Source organism: Sinocyclocheilus grahami, unplaced genomic scaffold (assembly GCF_001515645.1).
Source record: "Sinocyclocheilus grahami isolate Dianchi unplaced genomic scaffold, SAMN03320097.WGS_v1.1 scaffold44.1, whole genome shotgun sequence".
Classification (NCBI taxonomy): domain Eukaryota; kingdom Metazoa; phylum Chordata; class Actinopteri; order Cypriniformes; family Cyprinidae; genus Sinocyclocheilus; species Sinocyclocheilus grahami.
Window position 1 is genome coordinate 496,011 of NW_015505223.1, and position 20,442 is coordinate 516,452.

General features: G+C 34.9%; 1 protein-coding gene across 1 annotated transcript in view; it reads right to left on the bottom strand.

The window, feature by feature from the left end:
- The window catches only part of cacna1da (calcium channel, voltage-dependent, L type, alpha 1D subunit, a), a 103,553-nt gene that overhangs the window by 28,133 nt on the left and 54,978 nt on the right, over positions 1-20,442 (bottom strand). Inside the window, exons 11-28 of the mRNA XM_016268276.1 lie at positions 19,332-19,419; positions 19,220-19,246; positions 18,617-18,777; positions 18,302-18,527; positions 17,949-18,156; positions 17,744-17,864; positions 15,819-15,909; positions 15,682-15,706; positions 15,572-15,602; positions 15,355-15,481; positions 14,434-14,563; positions 13,708-13,767; positions 11,035-11,141; positions 9,670-9,757; positions 9,402-9,509; positions 8,980-9,032; positions 8,729-8,875; positions 6,073-6,274 (exon numbers count right to left, since the gene is read on the bottom strand). Of these exons, the coding sequence (XP_016123762.1) occupies positions 6,073-6,274; positions 8,729-8,875; positions 8,980-9,032; positions 9,402-9,509; positions 9,670-9,757; positions 11,035-11,141; positions 13,708-13,767; positions 14,434-14,563; positions 15,355-15,481; positions 15,572-15,602; positions 15,682-15,706; positions 15,819-15,909; positions 17,744-17,864; positions 17,949-18,156; positions 18,302-18,527; positions 18,617-18,777; positions 19,220-19,246; positions 19,332-19,419 (2,000 nt within the window). The remainder of the gene's footprint in view (positions 1-6,072; positions 6,275-8,728; positions 8,876-8,979; positions 9,033-9,401; positions 9,510-9,669; positions 9,758-11,034; positions 11,142-13,707; positions 13,768-14,433; positions 14,564-15,354; positions 15,482-15,571; positions 15,603-15,681; positions 15,707-15,818; positions 15,910-17,743; positions 17,865-17,948; positions 18,157-18,301; positions 18,528-18,616; positions 18,778-19,219; positions 19,247-19,331; positions 19,420-20,442) is intronic.

Sequence of the window (20,442 nt, forward strand, 5' to 3'; positions counted from 1 at the left end):
AGATCCGACAGCAAAACACATCTGTGTAGAAACGTGCTGTCTCTGATCTAATGCTTTATATCTATAATTGCAGAATGCTACTAAAACAATTAGTGATAAAATGAGTTTCACAAGGCTTTTAAATGATGGAATGATTATTCTACAAGGAGAGGAACAAATTCTAGGGATAGTTAAATTCTGTCATTTTTTAACCACCCTCATGTCGTTTCAAACCTGATTGTTTTGAAGAATTTCCTGGCCATTCTTTGCAATATCATGAAACTGAATGACAACCAGGACTGAGAAACTCCTAAATGACTAAAAAGCACCATAAATGTGTCCTAAAAGTGGTCCATATGACTTTTTTTCTTGGTCTTCTTAAACATGCATTAACTTTAAGCTGTTATTCACTGAAAATCTTGAATCCTTGGATTCGTGTGAATTGAATCTTTTCAATGAATCCAGTTCACAAAACAAGTCTAAATGATTCATTCACAAATCACAGTGATTCCTTTCTCAACTCACTGATCTCACTCGAAGATCTAGTTAAGAGGTGAATGATCAACTACATTTAATTAAGTTTCTCACCCAAAGCTATTATACGATGTCCAGAAGACATCTTTATGGAGCTTTTCCATTCATTTTCTGTCCATTGTAATTGAATGGAAAAAGAATGACCAATACATTACTCAAAATTTCAGGTTATACAAGTTTAGAACAACATAAGCATGAGCAAATTATGACAATTTTTGGGTGACTATCCCTTTAAAGTTCTTCTAAAACAGATTGCAAGAATTTAGTCTGATAAACTTGACAGAAGACCTTGTGAAAACTCTTGATGGTTTTATCACCACTGAAAAGCACAAAGATGGCAGCAAACAAAGAAATAGAGGAAAAAAGACAAAAAAGAAACGAAGACACATACAGAGACAAGACGCAGTCACTGTCTAACTCTCTTTCACACACAAACATCTACCAGCTCCCATTAATACATATCACACGTCCACATTCAAACAGTACAAGGACACCAGACTCCACAAATACAACACATCCAATGAAAATGGCCACAATACAACACCTATAGGGACATATACAATACACACATATATACATTTATATATGGACGCTGGGACATGAGAAACACCAGAAAAATAGCACTGTAGCTCAGACAGCAGAGTGACAGCCATGTGAGATGAGACTCAAAACTAATATACTGTACATGTGTGCGTATTCCCTATGTTATATGTCTGAAACTGGACAGTATTTGTGAGATACAGGATTTTAAGAAGCACCACCCAAGACATCACACACTGAAACTCAACCATTGCTCTTAAAAGAACACCATCACTTCCCAGCACCACCCTCTTCATGCCCAACATTAAAACATTTCCGTCATTATTAAAAGCATTTCCAAACACAAAAATTATTTTTAGGTTACATAACGTTTTAAAATAAAATAAATAAATAAAATAATTTATATAAATGTGTTATATATTATATAATGTATTAAATAATAATTATTAATATTATAAAACAAATGTAATATAGAGTGATGTAATTGTTAAAGTATTAAAAAGTTTTCTATAATTGAAATAAATGAAATAAAATATTTTTAAATTAAAATTGGCAATGGTGCCTTGCAACTAATAAAAAAGAAAGTTAAAGTTGAAGTATTAAAAATATTGAAACTAAAATTAAAGCTAAATAGAAATAAAAATGACTCATGGTAAAATGATAGCACATAACAAAATTACTCAAACTTAAACTAAAATGCAAACAGACCATCTAAACTAAATTGAAAAGCTAATTCAAAATGTTACTATTATTATTATTATTATTATTATTAAAACAGTATCATAAAACTCCACTAGAATCTGTATGAGCAGATAATTAGAGTGCTGAAGTTTCCACATCAACTATTGTTTGTTGCTGAACATGTTAAGTGTGATGCCAAAAAGTGGTGGTCCGTTCCTTTAACAAGTCATCGCCCTTCCTGCCCCCAAAAACGAATCATTCAAGCTGATTTGGCTTGTAATCAGTAAAGCCAAGGCAGTGAGAGCTTTACTTCATTACACAATCAACAAGGCACAAATATTTCTGAACTGATCTTGATGACAACACTTAAACCAGCACAAATTTGTCAAACTTTTGATGAGGACATTTTTGTCCTCTCAGCACTTCAGGAATAAAGTCATGATGAAGCAGAACACAAGCAAACAGGAGAACACATCTTGCCATACTTGCCTCTACAAGTTTCTATGGAGACAGAATGGAAGAACAAGCGTTAGACAAACCAGCTGATGGATTTCTGCAGTTCGCACTGCATTTACACACATTTGAACGAGAGACCACGGATTGATGGTCAACACAAATACACAATAAAAAGTACACGATTTTGGTCATTTTCTCAGCAGCAGAGTTTTCAGGGTTCACAAGACGTCGTTTTATTTCAGATAAGCAGAGGAAACAAAGTGTGACTGTTAATGTTATTAAGGTTAGTTGTACGACCTCAATTCACATCACAAATAACTCAAGACGACATCTAGAGAAACCTCGCAAAAAACATCCGTGCCATTACAGGAAATGAAACCACAAGTTGTCAGTTGAAAAGGAGCTCATCCTGAGCTGTCTGAAGGAAAGGGCTGAGGTGTGTGAGCGGATATAAGAGGGGACAGGGCCTACAACTGTGCTGTGCTTACATCAATCTCACTCAGCACTGTCTACAATGCTGCCGATCACAACCAAAGCATCAAAGACGTTCCAGGCGTCCCCAAAATACCCCTGAGAAATGCAAAGTGGCGGACGGCCAGGAAATATATGTGATGATTAGCAATTAGTTGCTGTACATAACTGATTATGCAGAAATTAAATTTTTTTAAAAAAATGTTTTTTTAAGCTTCCCAGCTAACAAAAGTATGCTAATAAGAATTAAGTTATAAAAATTTTATTTCTGTATGTTCTCAGAACAAGTTTTGAAATGTTTCAAAAAACGTTATTTCTTGTTATTTGAACCACGGTCAACTAAAACTGAAAAAAATAAATTTTTTAAATAAAACTAAATTCACATAAAAAAATAACTTTTTATTTTTTATTTATTGATTTACAAAAAAAAAAACTGGAAAAAAAATTCTAAAAACTATATAGACAAATTTTTCAAAAACATAAATGACATAAAAGCACAAAATTTAAATTAAAGCTTTAGTTAAATTAAAACGTAAATGGAAAATATAAAGAAAAACATTATTCAAAAAAAAAATCTGAAGGAAAGGGCTGAGGTGTGTGAGCGGATATAAGAGGGGACAGGGCCTACAACTGTGCTGTGCTTACATCAATCTCACTCAGCACTGTCTACAATGCTGCCGATCACAACCAAAGCATCACAGACGTTCCAGGCGTCCCCAAAATACCCCTGAGAAATGCAAAGTGGCGGACGGCCAGGAAATATATGTGATGATTAGCAATTAGTTGCTGTACATAACCGATTATGCAGAAATTAAATTTTTTTTTAAAAATGTTTTTTTAAGCTTCCCAGCTAACAAAAGTATGCTAATAAGAATTAAGTTATAAAAATTTTATTTCTGTATGTTCTCAGAACAAGTTTTGAAATGTTTCAAAAAACGTTATTTCTTGTTATTTGAACCACGGTCAACTAAAACTGAAAAAAATAAAATGTTTAAATAAAACTAAATTCACATAAAAAAATAACTTTTTATTTTTTATTTATTGATTTACAAAAAAAAAACTGGAAAAAAAATTCTAAAAACTATATAGACAAATTTTTTAAAAACATAAATGACATAAAAGCACAAAATTTTCAGACAGCTGTTAGTATGACAGTATTTACACAACTATGAATACTTTGTCGGGCAACCTTTGGCCTTAATGACAGCCTGTAGTCTCCTGGGCATGCTGTCAAACCTGAACTTCAATTTTTTCCCCAGACTCGGTCTGAATAATTTTTGGACCCAAATTTGTATCAGTTTTACTGGTAGTCCACTGTATGAAGAATTTTTGGGTATGATTTGTCACAGTTTACTTTATTTTGCTATCCTCACTTACATAAATGAACTATAGTGTCCTGCACCCACTAGTAAAAAAATATTAAAAATTATATCTGGTCTCTGAATCCTGTTTGGTTTCACTGTATATCCTTCGGTTATTTTCACACTCAATTATGCCCATTAAAATGTATTTTACAAGTTTTTGTTACTTTCACTGTTCATTTTGTTTGCTCTATAGTACATCATCTTTAATTTAATAGCATTAGAGCTGCTTAATTGCAGCGGCTTAGTACTGTAGTCACGCGCTTTGCTGTAATAATGCAGGGAACCACTCGTTATAAATCTCCAAACGGTGATATTTTCAGAAATAGAAGTCGCGTTTTTTCATCTGAAACGTGCTGCGATTTATATTCCAAAGCCTCTCATATAATGCAGAAACACTCAAGCAAGCCAAACACGCGCAACGCTTGCTCGTATTTGTACTGATGCAGAATAGTACAGCCTAGCGCATTTCACACAGGCTGCTAGATCACTTTCGCCAGAAAGTCGTGTATGCCTAAGGTTGAAAATAAATGATGTTTATAGTGAATGCCCCTATAAATGGTTTTATTTTTACGATTTAGTTTTAATCCAAATGATGCGTGTGCTCAGTGAGTGAACATCAAAGATCACACAACAGAAGTGCGTGCGCGCTCTCTCTCTCTCCCTACCATTAAGTAACTTGTGCATTGTTTTACTTACTTGTTTTTGACATATCCGACCGAACTACAAACTTTCCAGTGATGTCTGTGAGAAAGATATATTCACTCGACAAGCTCGCGCATCTGTACCGCCGCACGCTCAATCCACTTAGCGTGCTTTGTTGATCAGCTCGGCGCACACCAGCTATACATGCAATAATGAATGTTTAACATTATATTCATTGCATACATATACTTCGTAGTAGACATCCTTAACTCCTTTTTGCTGTCTGTTGTTCTGTTGTCGGTGTTTCTTTGTCTGAATATGGCGCTTATCACATGCTGTGTGGTATCGGCGTTTGGTATCGGGGCATTTTAACGAGTATGAGTACAGGAGACCAGTATCGGGCCCGATCCCGATACCAGTGCATCCCTACTTTCTACTGTAAATTTTTAATTAAGTGGACGTCAACACATATGCATAATCATTTATAATGCAGAAATAAACATTATACAGTACAAAGAACATGTAGAAACTCAATGACTGGCTCTGTTCCAAACTTTACTAAGTTCAGTTGCTGTCTACATAGGAGGCACTAAAATAAAAAATTCATAGCTGATGTTAGCAGACTGCTAAGCTAACAACATGAAATTACAACAAGCACAACAAAACTGTCACACAAATACTGACTGAATACTTTATTCACCATTACTTTTCAGTTCTTAATAAAATAGTTACATTTTATCCACCATCTTTGGATTAACATTTTGAATCATCGCAATCAGTGTTGTTATTTTTAACTAAAAATAAAACTATTAAAAATAATTTTTGTTGAAATAAAGCTGAAGTCAAATAAAATATAAATCTGAGATGAAACACTTAAAAATGTTGAACTGGCAATTAAATTAAATAACTAAGTTTAAGTCGCAAAAACTGAAAAATAAATTAACGCTAAAAAGAAATATCTACTGCATAAAAATTCAAAATAGAAATGTTGCCTTGGCAACTAACTGAGTTTAAGTACTAAAAAAAATAAAAAAAATAATAAATCAAAGCTTTAAAAAACTAATAAAAATAACAAAAGCACATATTACTAAAACTAAATTTAAAATTAAAACTAAAAATATACAAATGAAGCTAAACATAACGTTAATTAAAAATCTACATTTAAAATATGAATAAATACTATAATAGTACATACTAAAATAATCCGTGAAAGTTATATGCAATGCTGTCTTAGATTTAAAAATGAGGGATCCCTATAAACCAGCACAATTTTGTTGCAAACTGATTAGAAAAGGCTTTTGCATTGGGAGTGAGCCTATTATGCCTAAAAATAAAGTCTAGATAAGCAGCACACTAGGTTTTGTGACAAAGGTTTTTCACACTCTCTTATAGTGTCGTCTCTCACCTGGTTCTTGTCCAGCTCACAGTTTTTGTACTCTTTCTCTCCCTGTTCCTGAAAGGTCACAATGACGAAACCCACGAAGATGTTCATCATGAAGAAGGCGATGATGATGATGTAAATGATGAAGAAGATGGAAATCTCCACACGGTAGTTGTAGATCGGACCCATGTTCTCCCGGTTGGAGTCTATGGCCTTGTACAACAACCTTAGGAAAGACAAAATGTAGAAGTAAACTAAAAGAAAGGAGAGCCAAGGAAAAACGACTGTACTTCATCACCCACAGTTACAGAACAGCTATATTGTGTCATTCTGTCACAGTGTGTGTGTGTGTGTGTGTGAGTTAAACTAACAGAACATTTGAAGCAGTGTGGTGTTGTAATTACAGGGACAGCGTGGTACTGTTGGCATCGAGTTCATAGTGGGACTTACCAACAGTGCCAATACAAACACAAAATTCACAATAACACACGTGTTCATTTATGTCAGGACCACTATCGTCAAAGATGATTGACAATTAGCATACAGTTTGGATTGGCGGTATGGTTCTGTTCTGGGCATCCTGAACTCCCTGCGCATCCATGCACTCCCTGCGCATCCTGAACTCCCTGCGCATCCATGCCGCTAGCATGGATGAGAGCAGGGAGAGCAGCAATAACCCCCCAGGGTAAACAGAATAGAACCAAGATAAATGTATTGCATATATCGTTAAAGTTCAATAATATTATGTACACATTTTAGAATTAGTCTGATTCAAAGGAGAATCAGAAGGCTGAATCCTAACTGACAGAGGAGGAGTTGGGGATGGAGGAGGGTAATTAGCTATTGAGCAATGCGAAAACGGCTGATAATACTGAGGGACCTTATATATGAATGATTAAATAGGTGTCGTAGTCCCATAGGTTGATGGGGATCAGCTGAGAGTCAGCTGATGCGAGATTGACTAACGTGACCTGCCAGAAATAACGCTACGCTAGATTTTCCCCTGTGGTTTTGAACGAGGAAACTCGACTGTCTGAGTAAGAACGTGCAATACCAGAACTATTAGCCATTTCACAATATCCAATTACATTGAGCCATTTTCAAAATCACCAATATTACAGACTAATGCTGATTTAACGATACACAACAATAGGTTTCAAAATAATAGGTTTCTGATTACTGCTTATATTGATGAACTGGAATTTTTGCTCCTTTTTAAATGGATGCATAAAGAGTAATAAATGTAATACGTATGTAAGGTTTAATATATGTGCTTAGATTTGATCTATATTATGGTCTATAAAAATAAAATTAAATAAAGGTGCAATTCTATATCTGATCTATAAAAAGTTACATATAACATCAAATAAAACAACATATAAAATAAAAAATAAAATAAGCCATTCTGTATCTGATATATATTGAGGTGCAGAAAAAATAAAATGTGCTATTTCAAACCCGTAAGACCTTCGTTCATCTTCGGAACACAAATTAAGATATTTTTGATGGAACCTGAGAGCTGTCTGACCCTTCATAGACAGCAACGAGCTACGAGAATACTTTTGTGCGCAAAAAAGAAAAGAAAAAAAAAAACTTTATTCAACAATTCACCTTGTAGCGCCATTTTGGAGAATATCCACTGGACGTAAACAGCGTATGCTGTTCTGGGTCAGCTGGTCACGCCGGATCTGTTTCCTACGTTGTTGTGATTTGATCTGAACGAAAACAGCGTATCCGTGTGATGCAGCTGACACAGAACAACATACGCTGTTTACGTCCAGCGAATATTCTCCAAAATGGCGCTACAGGGTGACGCGGAGGAGACGAATTGTTGAATAAAGTCTTCTTCTTTTTTTTTTTTTTGTGCACAAAAAGTATTCTCATAGCTTCGCATAATTGCGGATGAACCAATGATGTCACATGGATTATTTTACAGATTTCCTTGCTATGTTTCTGGACTATGTTGCTGTCTATACAGGGTCAGACAGCTCTCAGATTCCATCAAAAATATCTTAATTTGTGTTCCGAAGATGAACAAAGGTCTTACGGGTTTGAAACGACATGAGGGTGAGTAATTAATGACAGAATTTTCATTTTTGGGTGAACTATCCCTTTAAGGTGAATCAAAATAATGAAAAAAATAAAATAAAGGTGCTATTCTATATCTGATTTTTATTAAGTTGCACAAAATAAAATAACATAAAATAACATAATAAAATGTAAGAATACAGGTTCCATTTTATATCTGATTTATATTCTGTTATATTGTTGAATGCTTACGCTGGCCAGCCTTCAAACGTGGACACTGTGAATAGAGCCATCATGGCCATGAGCACGTTATCAAAGTTGAAATCGCTGTTGTGCCAGTGGCGCTTCTGAATGATTGGCAGGTTCGCGTCTCCATCCTTATACAGGATATATATTCCCCTGAGAGAGAAAGGTCTTACGGGTTTGAAACGACATGAGGGTGAGTAATTAATGACAGAATTTTCATTTTTGGGTGAACTATCCCTTTAAGGTGAATCAAAATAATGAAAAAAATAAAATAAAGGTGCTATTCTATATCTGATTTTTATTAAGTTGCACAAAATAAAATAACATAAAATAACATAACAAAATGTAAGAATACAGGTTCCATTTTATATCTGATTTATATTCTGTTATATTGTTGAATGCTTACGCTGGCCAGCCTTCAAACGTGGACACTGTGAATAGAGCCATCATGGCCATGAGCACGTTATCAAAGTTGAAATCGCTGTTGTGCCAGTGGCGCTTCTGAATGATTGGCAGGTTCGCGTCTCCATCCTTATACAGGATATATATTCCCCTGAGAGAGAGAAAACGTTATTTTTGCCTCTAATAGCGGTTTCCTTTTGTAAAAGTTACTACAATCATTGTAAATTTTATGAGAAAAAGTTCAGTTAGACTCACTTGCACTCTTCTGGGCTGGACTTGGTGTCATCAGTACAGCGGTAAAACTTCCCCTGAAGAAAAAGAAATGTAAAAAATAAATGCCGTCAAAGAATCCTGAAAAAAATGTATTCATGTTTCCACAAAATATTAAACAGCACAACTGTTTTCAACATTAATAATAATAAGAAATGATTATTGAGCAGCAAATCAGCATATTAGAATGATTTCTGAAGGATCATGTGACACTGAAGACTGGAGTAATGATGCTGAAAATTCAGCTTTGCATCACAGGAATACATTACATTTTAAAATATATTAAAATAGAAGATAATTATTTTAAATTATAATAATATTTCAGAATATTACTGTTTTTACTGTATTTTTTATCAAATAAATACAGCCTGGCTGAGAACTTATTTCATAAACACTAAATATTTTACCTTGAAGAGCTGTACACCAATGCAGGCAAACATGAACTGTAGCAGTGTGGTGACAATCATGATGTTTCCGATAGTCCTGATAGCCACAAACACACACTGGACCACATGCTGCAGAGGGCAAAGGTTAAAGCTCAGAGGTTGTCAGACAGATGTCAAATTTACAGTTGCTTAAACAACTGGTCCTGCATGTAAGCCTTATTTTCGCCCCATTAACTGAGGACAATTCATCAAAGATCATCAAAAATCTAAGTAAAGCAGTGGCCAGAACCTTCAGTCCTTTAGCTCTGTTTATGGCCCTGAGTGGACGCAGCACCCTCAGAACCCTCAGTATCTTCACCACTGAGATGGCCGACGATCTGCAGGAGACACGAGCATTCACGTTACCAAAAAACATATAAAACAGAAGAAGAAATCCATGATTTAAAGTCCTTATGATGCTGTTGTCTTTGACAGGTTTCTAAACTAGCTTCATGATGCCATGATAAGTTTTGCCTCTGAGCAGCAAGTCCAACAGCTAGACCAGCACCAAACCAGCATGTGCCATAAGAAAGAACAACCACAAATAACATCTCGTTAATATCTCAACTAGGGCATCTAGGCCAGTTTATCTAAGCTAAGCTAGCCACATTGATTAATTAAAAAAAACACAATGAGAGTAAACATCTGAGGCAAAGCTGATACTTAAATGAAGCAATTTAGAACTGCAATTTTTTTGTGTGATTTAAAATGTAATTAAAAAAAGAAGAAGCTCCAGGTTTGCTGGAATTGATTGTAGTGTGGCGTTATTTGGCCCAAAAGTTTTGTAATTATATATCAAAATAACTATATAATAATAAAAATAAATAAATAAATAAAATAAAAAATATTCATATTGTAATACTTGGCTATTAAATAAAAAAAGAGTACTTAAGAAAACAAATAATGATTACTAAACACAAATATTAAAAAATAAATATTACTATGACAATATTTCACTGTAAAAAGAAAATCATTATTATTATTATTTCAAAATCAAAGTATTAAAATAAGAAATATTACCTTTGTAATATTTCATTTTAAAATAAAAATAGTATTTAGGTAATAATAATTATTATTACTATTATTTCCTTTATAGTACAATTGTAAAAACTCTAATATTTACACTAACTTTTATGGCTGTTTTTATGGCTATTTTATAAAAATCATTACAGATAATTTTTTGTTGACAGCAGTGAGTTTAACTCATTACAAATTTGGAAAGTCGGAAAGATAAGCGACCCAAACTGAAAGCAGATTCAGAGATAGCGTTTTTGTGAAGCAGTATTTATAGGGAGCTGCTATGAGACGCCAAAAACACCGGATCATGAGCTGCTCCAACGTAGAACCAGAAAGCACGTAGTGCATATATTTATTGAATTACATTTCATTCTTTGGGATTTACTAACCAGACTATATTGCGATTCCGGTTTTATATTAATTTACTGAGCAGCCTTAAAATACCACCTCTTTGATTCTCTGTCAATTTGTTCATACCCTTCAAAAATGGCAGACAAGACGATTCCAAAGGACAGGAAATGACCCGCTGCTTTTCCTGTCTCTCTTTTTCACCTCACATTCACATAATGTAAAACTTAAAGGGATAGCAATCACTCACTGAATTCCGAAGGACACCAGCGACACGCCGACCACCAGCAGATCAAGAAGATTAAAGTAGTTCCTGCAGAAAGCCCCCTTGTGGAGAAACGCTCCATACGTGGTCATCTGACAAAACAAGCATAGATGGTCAAAACTTGCTCCACCGTAACCAAAGACATCCAGAAAACAGCAAATCACACTCTCAGACAGAAAACACGCTCTCACACACACTAACACATATGCACTCCTTAATATCACTCTTTTTTAAGGGTGGCGTGCTTGGAGTTGGACTAAAGGCGAGATCCTAGCACTAACTCCGCCAAACCCTCACGGCCTGAGTCAACATGAATGTAGTAGTAAGCTCTGTTTCACAATCCACCACTAGGGGGCCCGGCAATAAAACATGCTGTTTGTTGCCGAGCTTTGAAGGGGCCTAAATTATGACAGAAGAAATAAGGACAGACAGAACGAATACAGGAGGAGATGACGAAAGAGCAAGAAAAGACAAAAAAGAGTAAGAAAGAAAGGGAACCTATCTATCAGGCGATCTGAAATGAGAACTTCCCTTACTGTCACATTCATGTGAGCCGTTTTTTTTTTTCTTGAGAACATTGCGCCTTGTTCCCTCGGCAAGATTTGGTAAAAAAAAGAGGGGGAAGAAGCTCCTACTGCAACTTCATATTCAGCAGGCAGAGAAAAGACCAGCCAAAACCAAAGCAAGTCGCTCCCAAATCATGAATGCAAAGGAGTCATTCGCTAAATGTATATGAATACAGATGCAACCATACACCCCGAAGGCAAGCACTGGGTTACGCTAACGTTAGGCTGCTGATCAGAGACCAATTTTGGGTGAATACATAAAACATTTTAGGTAAAAACTTTTAAGTAGTAGCTGCTGGTCCAAGATCAGCACTTATCATAATATCTCCACAAAACAAGAGGCTATGTTCGGAATTGTATATTAGCCTACTATTTACTAAATACTGCACAGTACACACTGTATACTGCTTACTTGTCTTTAAAATCATAAAAGTGACGTTTTCTTGTTTTCTACTGTAGCCATGGACTAAAAGCAACAAAACACGAATTGAATTAGGTCTTTAAAAAAATTAATAAATAAGTGAAACGGTTACATGATAAACGTTTCAAATAGTAGTATGCTAATAGTGTTGTCACACACTGCATAGTGTGTATTTTACCTTTATTTTCTGTCAATTTTGTATAAAAATGTGTTACATTTTGACAATCTGATCAAAAATGTGTCAATTACATGTAATTATGAAACAATATGAGTTGTATTTATTGCTCGGTTCATTCACGACACTAAGACGGTCAAGTCTTGCACACTGAATTGTGGGTAGTGTCTTGATGTCTTGAATACAATGTGTCTGTGCTCATCAAATGTGTAAAACTGATGTCTATCTAAGATATTAAAACAATAAAAGTAGTTGCCTAGTGACTTTAACAATTGCAAACATAATATATAGATTTAATCAATATGAAAGAATGATAGTCTGACCTTAGTCTATACATTTTTCTGGTATTGTCCAAATTTTTTTTCTGTTGAAATAGCTAAATAATTTCTTTATCACAGAAGCCTAACTAAAACAATATAAAATAAAATACAATGTACTGTACATATATTACATGAAAAATGTCAACTTAAATTTGACCGGCAATTAGAATTGCTGTATTGGCAGAACACTTATCATTTTAATTTATGTCATTTTAATGAACTAAAACTGAAAAATAAATTCAAGCTAAACATCTGTTCAAACAGCTCAATAATTTATTTGATCACAGAACCCGACTAATAATTTCTCAGATTTGTCTTAATGTAGCTAAAATCAGTGTTGTTATCATTAACTAAGACTACTGTAAACCTATTAAAATGTTTTTCAGTTATTTAAATAAAGCTGAAATAAAATAAAATAGAAGACGAAAAACTTAGAATTGCAGCTTTGGAAACTATAATGAAATAAATCATTTTTAAGTTACTAAAACTGAAAAATAAATTACAGCTAAATAAAAACAAAACAGCATTCTGTGCCATACAGATAATCTGTGTACTGTGCACAGTATTGATACTCTAAACTGCAGGAATAGTACAAATAGTACTGTAGACTGACTTTCTGAACACAGCCAGAATAATATCAAATAACTGTGCTGCCCCGTTCGGCGCTGGAGGTCACATCGCACTGATATGCACTCAGTCAAGGGGTTTGAACCATGTTCTAAGCATGGTTGTATTTGCCCCCTCTTTTATGGACTGGATACGAGCCAATCGCTTATGAAGGCATGAGAGAGGCAGTGTTGTTTTCATTTCACAAAGAGTTGCATAGTTTTGTCTTTTTGAAATTGGTTTCTTTCCTCAACGAAAAGCATTTTAGTTTCACAGACACATCCTGTGTGATTTCTCCAGATCGGTTTCCTTCCTTAACCCCACTTTGACCAATCAGGGTTGAGCTCAAGCCCTGTCGTTCTCCCCAAAAGAAAGGTGAAAACCTGACAACTCTTGTGCTTTGATGAAGATGTGCTTCTGAGACATTTCTTTTCTTTTAGTCTTTTAGTAAAAGAGGTGCCATGGTTTAAAAAAAGAGAAAGAAAAGAGACTGATCAAGCCAGGTGGTACTGAAGTAGCAGGTGACACACATGGAGATAATGCAGCCAGGCCTGTGCGCCGAGAGGTTACCTTCAACACGATCTCAAATGTAAACATACTAGTGAAGACATAATCTGCATAGCCTAGGACCTGGAATAAACCAGACGGTTACAGCGTTACTGTACATACACCACACACAACACCAGCACAGGGCAGGACATTTACCTTTAACACGATCTCTACAGTAAAGATAGCCGTGAAAGCATAGTCAAAGTAACCAAGTATCTGCAAAGAGCAACGTACATGTTTAACAAGGACATTCAGCAATCATCATTTATTACCAGAATACAAATATCTTTAGAATTGTAGGTATATATGTTGTTTAGTTTAGTTCATTATTCCAGGTGTACCAGTGTGTCTGTTACGGTAACACCACAAAAACATTAGGGTTTCAGTGAAGGTACTTCCCTTAGTTTGAAAGAAAAGGGTTAGCAAACATGAAGAGATGAAGGAATAACAGACGCACAAAGCAACTAGTCATATACAACTCTACTAATATCTCTTATTGTCTGTAAATGCTTTGGATGGCTCATTTAATTAGAATTTTTTAAATATTCACAATCTGAGTACACCGAGTAGTTCTTAACCAAAAAAACTAAACAAAAGTAGTATTTTACAATATTCACATCACGTGAAAATCAAAAGTTTACTTGATAACGATTAAATATCACTTACCATGTTGTTTTAGTTGAATTAATGAATGTTTTGGACATTAATAAGTAATCTTAACATAGTGTGTGTGCAAGTTGTACTTACAATATTCCGGGCAGAGAAGTTTCTGATTGGGTCCTCAGCTGCCAAGGAGGCGGAGCTTAGCATAATGAAGACAAGGATGAGGTTGGTGAAGATGTGGTGGTTTATCAGCTTGTGGCACGCGACACGAATTCTACAGAGAGAGAAAAAGACATACTTGAAACACATCTTGAACACTATGTGTGTGTTTTCAAGGTCCAGAAGCTTTACATGTGTGTCACTTTGATTAATAAGAAACATGTGGATTTAATCTAAAGCAAAAACAACCGTCTGACCCATGCTCAGGTTTTTCTTGTATTGTCCAAAAGGAAAAAAAAAAATGTTGTGGTGACACATTCCTGGCAACTAAAACAAACATCTAAAGAACAAATTTACAAAGTTTCTGTGACAGGTTCTGCCCAAACATCTAAATAATTCCTTTATCACAAAAGTCTACAAATTTTAATGAAATAATGCATATTACAGTGTTTCTTGTCATTTTACATTTTCTCTGATTTTTTTTACAAACGGTGATACTTTTACTCAAATCAGTTACTCAAATTACTTAAACCCAAATATAAATAAATTAAAGCTAAATATACATCTAAAAAAAAAACATAACAAAATTACAAAAACTAAAATTTAAAATAAATCTGATAATATAAATATAAAATCCACTTCAAAATATTAATAAATGCTATAATGCTATATTAATAATAGTAAAACAACTCTGACTCAAATAGTAGAGGATAGCGTTGGAAACTCCAAGGTAAATGGGTAAATGCATAAATAGATATGAATACATCGAATATAATGCAAGTAGTTTTGGATAAAAGCATCTGCCGAATGCATAAATGTAATGTAACGCATTTGTGTTTATGTAAATGTCTCTTTGCTTCTGTCTAGTTCAGTGTATGTTTGAGCAGACTTCAATGTGACACATACGGGTTTGTGCTGCTAAAGATGAAGAACGCACTGCCCTCTGGGATTGGAGTGATTTTCTCCTTCTTAACAAGCTCTGAGATCTGTGGGCGGGGCCCTGCAGGAACGTCCGGCTCATCTTCATCCTCCTCTGTTACATGGACACGATGATCAGGACAAGCATACTTAAAAATATAGTCTTCAATGTGCAACCAGATGCAGATGTATAGTAGTTCTTTACCTGCATTGTCTTTCTCATCCTCCTCTCCAGCCTGAAGAAGAAACAAACATTATTAAATGCTACTACTAACACAAAATCATATAAAATGCAAACACAAAAAAGCAAGTTACCTTGGCGTCATCTTCGTTTTCATCACTTGGAAAAAAAGAAAAGAAGCACACTGAGAAATGCAGCACACAAGCAGCGGAAATTAGATTCTGGCCCTCAACGGCTGATTAAATGACCTCTACAAGGTTTTATCATTTACCCTTTCTTCTTATCGTTGCTGTCTGTGTTCAGAGACTCTGCGTCGGCAAGGTTGTCCACAGCGATAGCCAAGAACACATTCAGAAGAATGTCTAGGTGTCGATGTGTTAAGCAATTTTGGGATTTAAAAAAAAAACAATTTTTTACTGTGATGGCAAAGCCACTTACTATTTTTAGGGAAAGAGTGATAACAGAATAATTTTTTCAGGATGAATAAAAATAAATTAAAAAAGAACGGGATTCATTTGAAAGAGTAAAGGCATTTATAAGGTTGCAAAAGATTTGTCACTTTTGATCAACTTGTTAGTTAATTTCAAGAAAAAAAACTAGTCTTGCAACCAAGATAGTAAACAACTAATCCACAACCTATTTTGGTTTTCTGTTTCCTACTTGGCTTCATTAGGAAGTCAGATGCAGTAAGAGGATACAATTTCCACATATGAAGAGAATGATGAAGTAGATGCACACGATCATTCCTGACGATGATGGGCCGCCGTACGCCATAATTCCATCGTACATGACGGCATTCCAGTCTTCACCGGTCAGAATCTGAAAACAACATACCATTAACATGAGTAACCACATATTCATCAAAATCAAACCTGAAGTCTTCATAGATAAACACGGACAGACCTGAAACACAGTGAGCAAGGCCTGAGGGAAGTTGTCAAAGGTGCTCCTCTTCGTTTGTGTCTCGTCAAAGTTAAACTTGCCACCAAACACCTGCATACCAAGGAGGCTGAAGATGATGATGAAGAGGAAGAGCAGCAGCAGTAGAGAAGCAATGGACTTCATGGAGTTCAGCAGAGATGCCACCAAGTTACTGAGAGATGCCCAATGACTAAAGGCAAAAAACAGACCATGTAAAAAACAAATTTCCTAAACATTTTATGGGTTTGGAAAATCATGAGAGTGAGTAAAAGACAGCCCCACAACATTACTGCTCTAGAGGAGATCTGGATGGAGGAATGGGCCAAAATACCAGCAACAGTGTGTGACAACCTTGTGAAGACTTACAGAAAACGTTTGACCTCTGTCATTGCCAACAAAGGGTATATAACAAAGTATTGAGATGAAATTTTGTTATTGACCAAATACTTATTTTCCACCATAATTTGCAAATAAATTCTTTAAAAATCCTACAATGTGATTTTCTGGATTTTTTTTTTCTCATTTTGTCTCTCATAGTTGAGGTATACCTATGATGAAAATTACAGGCCTCTCTCATCTTTTTGAGTGGGAGAACTTGCACAATTGGTGGCTGACTAAATACTTTTTTTCCCCACTGTATGTCAAGTTCCAAAAAAATGAGTTTTTTTATATATAGATATATTTTTTTTCTTGGGATTTGACAAATAACTGTGGGAAAATGGCTTTAAAAAAATCTCCTTTTGTTTTCTGTGGAGCAAATAACTGCATATAGGTGTGCAGATTATATGATCAAAACTATTTCCCAAATTCATTTAAATTGCACATTGTCTACACATTTGCGGATACACGTTGAAGATATTTTTAAAGAGGTTTCTTATGCTCACCCAGGACGCATTTATTTGATAAAAATACAGTAAAACAGTACTTTTGTGAAATATTATTATAAATAAAAAAAGAGTTCTATTTGAATATATTTTTAAAAGCAATTTTTTACTGTGATGGCAAAGCCACTTACTATTTTTAGGGAAAGAGTGATAACAGAATATTTTTTTCAGGATGAATAAAAATAAATTAAAAAAGAACGGGATTTATTTGAAAGAGTAAAGGCATTTATAAGGTTGCAAAAGATTTGTCACTTTTGGTCAACTTGTTAGTTAATTTCAAGAAAAAAAACTAGTCTTGCAACCAAGATAGTAAACAACTAATCCACAACCTATTTTGGTTTTCTGTTTGCTACTTGGCTTCATTAGGAAGTCAGATGCAGTAAGAGGATACAATTTCCACATATGAAGAGAATGATGAAGTAGATGCACACGATCATTCCTGACGATGATGGGCCGCCGTACGCCATAATTCCATCGTACATGACGGCATTCCAGTCTTCACCGGTCAGAATCTGAAAACAACATACCATTAACATGAGTAACCACATATTCATCAAAATCAAACCTGAAGTCTTCATAGATAAACACGGACAGACCTGAAACACAGTGAGCAAGGCCTGAGGGAAGTTGTCAAAGGTGCTCCTCTTCGTTTGTGTCTCGTCAAAGTTAAACTTGCCACCAAACACCTGCATACCAAGGAGGCTGAAGATGATGATGAAGAGGAAGAGCAGCAGCAGTAGAGAAGCAATGGACTTCATGGAGTTCAGCAGAGATGCCACCAAGTTACTGAGAGATGCCCAATGACTAAAGGCAAAAAACAAACCATGTAAAAAACAAATTTCCTAAACATTTTATGGGTTTGGAAAATCATGAGAGTGAGTAAAAAAATGTTTTTTTGGATGAACTATTGCTTTAACACAATTTTCATTCCTCTATTCCGATCCCTTACCGTGTGACTTTAAAGATCCTGAGAAGTCGCACACATCGAAACACTGAGATGCCGAGAGGTGACATAATCTCAATCTCGACTAGGATCGTCTCTGTGATGCCTCCGCACACCACAAAGCAGTCAAAGCGATTAAACAGAGACACAAAATAAGCCTGCAGACCCAGACTGTACATCTTCACCAACATCTCACACGTGAACAGGGCCAGCAGCACTTTATTGGCCACATCTACAGGAGAAAGAAGAAAGGATATAGCGAGAATGTGAAGCTTGAACTTTTACATATATTACGGGAGCACAAACACACGCAGCGCTCACCCTGGACTTGCGTGAGCCACAGGGGCTGGTTGTAATGTTCTGAAGAGATAGTCAAAGTGTTGAGGAAAACCAAGATGATCACCAGCCAATAGAATGGCACAGATTTCACAGCCAAACGACAATTCCTTCGACACATCCGGTTCCAGCGACGCCAGCGCCGACTGAAAAAGAGGAAGCAGTGAAGTCAGACAACATAGACACGAGAAGAAATGACAACAGAATGATACATTGAAAGAATGAGATTAAAAACCTAGATAAAACTCTGGATAAACAGAATGCTAGACAGAATGATAGATAGAACAATATATAGAACGATAGATAGAACGATAGATAGATAGATAGAACACTAGACAGACAGACAGACAGATAGATAGAACACTAGACAGATATATAGATAGATAGATAGATAGATAGATAGATAGATAGATAGATAGATAGAACACTAGACAGACAGATAGATAGATAGATAGATAGATAGATAGATAGATAGATAGATAGATAGATAGACAGATAGACAGATAGATAGATAGATAGATAGATAGATAGATAGATAGATAGATAGATAGATAGAATATAATGTGAACTAATCACAACTTTACTGACCTGAACTTTGATTTTGAAATTTTTTGACTGTAAATTGAAAGAAATTGTAAAGTTAATAAATTCATATGTTTCTTGATATGAATGTTTCACATGTATGTGTGAGTTTTCTCACCATGTCGGGCCGCAACATGTTGCCTTCTCCTCTTCTCCTTTCTCATTTTCTGTATTCATGGATTCTGTCTCACTCGCCGGCATGCTTGCTATTGTGTTACAAACAAAAGGGTCATCACACACACATTAAAACACATACTTCACACATACTCTGTCAAGAAAGATTTAGTGGACAAAAACAAGACATGATCATCTTCCTGATAAACATTCAACAATGATAATGAGATTTTGAGACACATCCTTAGTGAAACCCAATTCAAGTCAAACACTCCAACTATAAATATAATGTGCACTGTTTTGAATAGATAAGGCTAAAAAGAGAGAGCATGCATGTGCAAAAAATAATTCATGAACATAAGTCAGTAATTTCTAAGCTCTGACATGATGCAATTTGATCTTGAACTTTCGGTTTACCAACACAAGACTTTTTGAAAACACATTAGTGTGTACTTCAGAATTAGTTAATGCAATAGTTAACATGAACAGACAATGAACAATTAATTTCTACATATATTAAAGCATTTAAAAAATAAAAAGCTGTATGATATGCAATAAATATTTATAAATTAAACAATTATATATAATAAATATATATACATACATACAGGTGTATACACAAGCACTGTTGAAAATTTGTGGAATTACTGCAATCTAACATTTTGCTTTTTTGTTTTCAATTTATATTTGTCATTAATTTGTTTATTAATTCATTGAATCTTTATGTAGTGTTAGCTATTGTTTATACGTTAACTCAAGTTTAATCAACTTGCATCGCTGTTCTGAGAAGAAATTTACAAAAATTAAATTAAAGGCTAAACGTTTCATGAGAATGGTAAAATAAAAGTAAAAAAAAAAAAAAGTTTTTCTTAGTCCTCACATTTCCTCAGGATATACGGATAAATTCTGACACATCCAAAGACAGTAATAAGCGAGTGTGATCAGACTTTCTGTGACTGCTCTATAAAATGCTGACCCTGAGCCTGGTGATCTGGGTTTAACCTCATTTCTATGTTAGAAACTTGCTGTCACTGTTATAAAGTGGTATTTTTAAGTTGGAGAGACACTGCTCTCCCACTCCTGCCAGATCTGATCTCTGACTCACTCTGATTTTG